Source organism: Lathyrus oleraceus, chromosome 5, assembly GCF_024323335.1.
Source record: "Lathyrus oleraceus cultivar Zhongwan6 chromosome 5, CAAS_Psat_ZW6_1.0, whole genome shotgun sequence".
In the NCBI taxonomy this organism is placed as follows: Eukaryota; Viridiplantae; Streptophyta; class Magnoliopsida; order Fabales; family Fabaceae; genus Lathyrus; species Lathyrus oleraceus.
In genome coordinates, this window is record NC_066583.1 from 626,964,402 (window position 1) to 626,967,765 (window position 3,364).

Consider the following 3,364-nt stretch of genomic DNA (forward strand, 5'->3'; position numbering starts at 1 on the left):
AATTAAAAAAAGAATAAATATAAATAAATTAGCACCAAGAAATATATTTAAATATAAAAAGTTAAAAACAGTCCAAATCCACGCCCCAACAAAACCGACGGCAATTCGCCAAATTGTCAAATTTCAACAACTTATAATATTCCAATTTAACTCTTCAATCAATAGTAAAATCTGATTCCAGAAAAAAGAAGTTAAATATACCATAATTAATTAAAAATCACAACTATTAAAATCTTATAATTTTTCCGAGTTAAGTTAATAAATAATACTATCCTTTATCATTTATCTAGTCACCAAAAATGAAAATACTTTATTATCCAAAAATCCAAAACGCATTATTTCTTTGAATCTTTGCCTTATTTTGGTGGGAATAAAATCCATTTTATTTATCATTTTTAATTAATAGATTAATAGATAAATAAATACCTTAATTACTGTACCACCAACTCCTTCTATATAATTACCACAAAACCCATTCTTCTATCTCTCTCCGAAAATTCTCTGAAAAATCAAAACACTTTCTCTCTTCCAAATTCCAATGGCGTCAAACAATGTCCTCGCAGCCACCGGCACCGGCCTCATCGTAAGCTTCGGAGAGATGCTGATCGACTTCGTCCCAACAGTTTCCGGCGTATCACTCGCCGAGGCACCGGGTTTCCTCAAAGCCCCCGGCGGTGCACCAGCTAACGTAGCCATCGCCGTGAACCGACTCGGCGGCAAAGCCGCCTTCGTCGGTAAACTCGGAGACGACGAATTCGGTCACATGCTCGCCGGGATCTTGAAGGAAAACGGTGTCAAAACCGACGGTATTACATTCGATCAAGGCGCGAGAACCGCTTTGGCTTTCGTTACTCTACGCGCCGACGGAGAGCGTGAGTTTATGTTCTATAGAAATCCAAGTGCTGACATGCTTCTTAAACCTGAAGAACTCAACCTCGAACTCATCAGATCTGTACGTAGCTTTCTCTATCTTTTGATTTTTTTCGTTGTTTTGTTTAAAGCCATTTTTCTTACGGAGTCTGTTTTTGTTTTTCTTTCGTATTTGGCGTTGTCTTGTTTGTAACGACTTCATATGAGTGGTTTTTGGTGTTTGCGAATTGTGTTGCACGCGCGGGGGAGGACACGTGGGTGTTGAGATAAGGAACATTGACGCTTCAGCTTCTGTTTGGTCATGTGGTGGGACCCTTTGTTAGATCTAAGATAGTAGAAACTTTCGATACAAACTTTCGAATTACGTTAAATCCTATGATTTTTGATTTTGTTTTGGTTGGTAGATTTGTTGGTTGGTGAAAACTTTAGAAGTTTAACACAACATTAATGTTGTGTTAATTTTGATTAGTGAAACTAATGAATCTTAATTTGTTGTTAGGCTAAAGTTTTCCACTATGGATCCATTAGTTTGATTGTGGAGCCATGCAGATCAGCGCATTTGAAGGCCTTGGAAGTTGCCAAAGAGGCTGGCTGTCTTCTTTCCTATGATCCCAACCTCCGATTACCGTTGTGGCCATCGGCCGATGAAGCTCGCAAGCAAATATTGAGTATATGGGAAAAGGCTGATTTGATTAAGGTTAGTGATAATGAGCTAGAGTTCTTGACAGGCAGTGACAAGATTGATGATGAGACTGCTTTGACATTGTGGCACCCCAATTTGAAGTTGCTTCTCGTCACCCTTGGCGAACACGGGGCAAAATACTACACCAAGGTATGATTTTTTACCACTGACGATGACGATGATTTAGTGTTGTTATAGAGAGGTGATTAGTTAGAACTAATGAGTTTTTCTTGACTTTTGCAGAATTTCCATGGAACAGTAGATGCTTTTCATGTGAATACAGTCGATACAACTGGTGCTGGTGATTCTTTTGTTGGTGCTTTATTGGCTAAGATTGTTGATGATCAGTCCATACTAGAAGTGAGTATTTAGCTACTTACTCCAATGGAAATTACAAAGATCTGTTTGGGTTTTATAATTGATGATTTATTTTTATGAACCAATTTGCAGGATGAACCGAGGTTAAGAGAAGTGCTTAAGTTTGCGAATGCTTGTGGAGCAATCACGACAACTAAGAAGGGAGCAATTCCTGCTCTTCCCAAGGAGGAGGATGCATTGAAACTGATCAATGCGTAGATTCGATGAGCATATTTCGATTTCTTCCCATCTTGTTTAGCTTTTTTTTGTTGGAAGTGCTTTTGATCAATTTAAGAGGGAATTTGTCTCTAATTTTCTTTTATTTTGTTTGGACCGATGGCAAAATCATAGGATGAGTTTGGCCAAATAATGTTTGATTGAATTTTGATATGAGCTGTTGAATGAAAATTTGATTCACGAGTGTTGCTGCATCTTATGATCTGTATTATGTCTCTGTTAACTGTTGTGTCTGATTGTTCGGTTTTATTTGTGATGCTTAGATAGAAACAGTTGGTCCCAATAAATATATGCGCTTACAACGAAGCAAAAGTGCATTTCTACTTCCTTGGCTGTAGGGTTGGAAATTAATTGAACGAATTCTTCTAGTCTCATCTGTAGATTTATTTAACTTTGTAGTTAAAAATATATACTCTTGCCGATCCATATTTATATCATATTGATAAAATATATGTCTCAAAAAGAACCTTATGGTTTTGAAGGTGTTAGATTTTCTTTGATGTTCATCGTAGTTTTTTCTGAAGGTTTTATAAACCAGAGAATTGGTTAAAATTAGTTAAAATTGATTAAGATTGACAATCAGGTGGTTTTGAAAAATTGGGCATTAAAAAAAGAATAAATAGACTCTTCATCCTTTTCTTAGAATAATTTATATTTAATTGAGTGTGAGAACTATGTTTAAAATTTAAATTTAAATAGTAAATTTATAAAATTATGATATTTTAAATTTAAAAAAAAATTATAGATGTTATTCTATGCGGTTTTCAAGAAAATAATTAGATAAATTAATTTTAATGATAAAATTAATATTATTTTATTAAAATATTTTAGTGAAATTGTTGAAAAAAATAAAAGTTTATAAATAAAAATATAATAATAAAAAATAATAATAAATATTCTATTAATATTCTAAAAAAATATTTATTTTAAAATAATAAATTTTGTTATAGAATCGGACTTTTTCTATTAAAATATTTTATAGGTCCTCTTATCATCTCCACTATCTATTTATGATAATTTACACACAAAAATTGGTAATAATAGGCTAACTGAGCAAAACCATTACTATTTAATTATTTCCTCTATAATTGTTTAATGCCTAAAATGATTAAGTGCGACAACGATTGTGAAACGGAAAGAATTTAATTTTTTGGGGCATTTATTCTATAATTGTTGGATTGGATGAATATCTTTGTGATATCTGGTTTTATAGATTAA

At 33.4% G+C, this 3,364-nt stretch overlaps 1 protein-coding gene across 1 annotated transcript; it reads left to right on the forward strand.

Annotated features, from left to right (window-relative positions):
• Positions 1–300: 300 nt before the first annotated feature.
• LOC127087276 (fructokinase-2) lies at positions 301–2,340 on the forward strand. The gene is made up of 4 exons (XM_051028147.1): positions 301–952; positions 1,370–1,702; positions 1,796–1,912; positions 2,003–2,340. Exons 1-4 carry the CDS (start codon positions 539–541, stop codon positions 2,126–2,128), a joined length of 990 nt encoding a protein of 329 aa, XP_050884104.1. The 5' UTR covers positions 301–538; the 3' UTR covers positions 2,129–2,340.
• Positions 2,341–3,364: the final 1,024 nt, after the last annotated feature.

Coding starts and splice junctions, on each gene's coding strand:
- LOC127087276 (XM_051028147.1), top strand. CDS start 539: ATGGCGTCAAACAATGTCCTCGCAGCCACCGGCACCGGCCTCATCGTA. Junction 1,703..1,795: donor GGGCAAAATACTACACCAAG/GTATGATTTTTT, acceptor TGACTTTTGCAG/AATTTCCATGGAACAGTAGA. Junction 1,913..2,002: donor ATGATCAGTCCATACTAGAA/GTGAGTATTTAG, acceptor ACCAATTTGCAG/GATGAACCGAGGTTAAGAGA.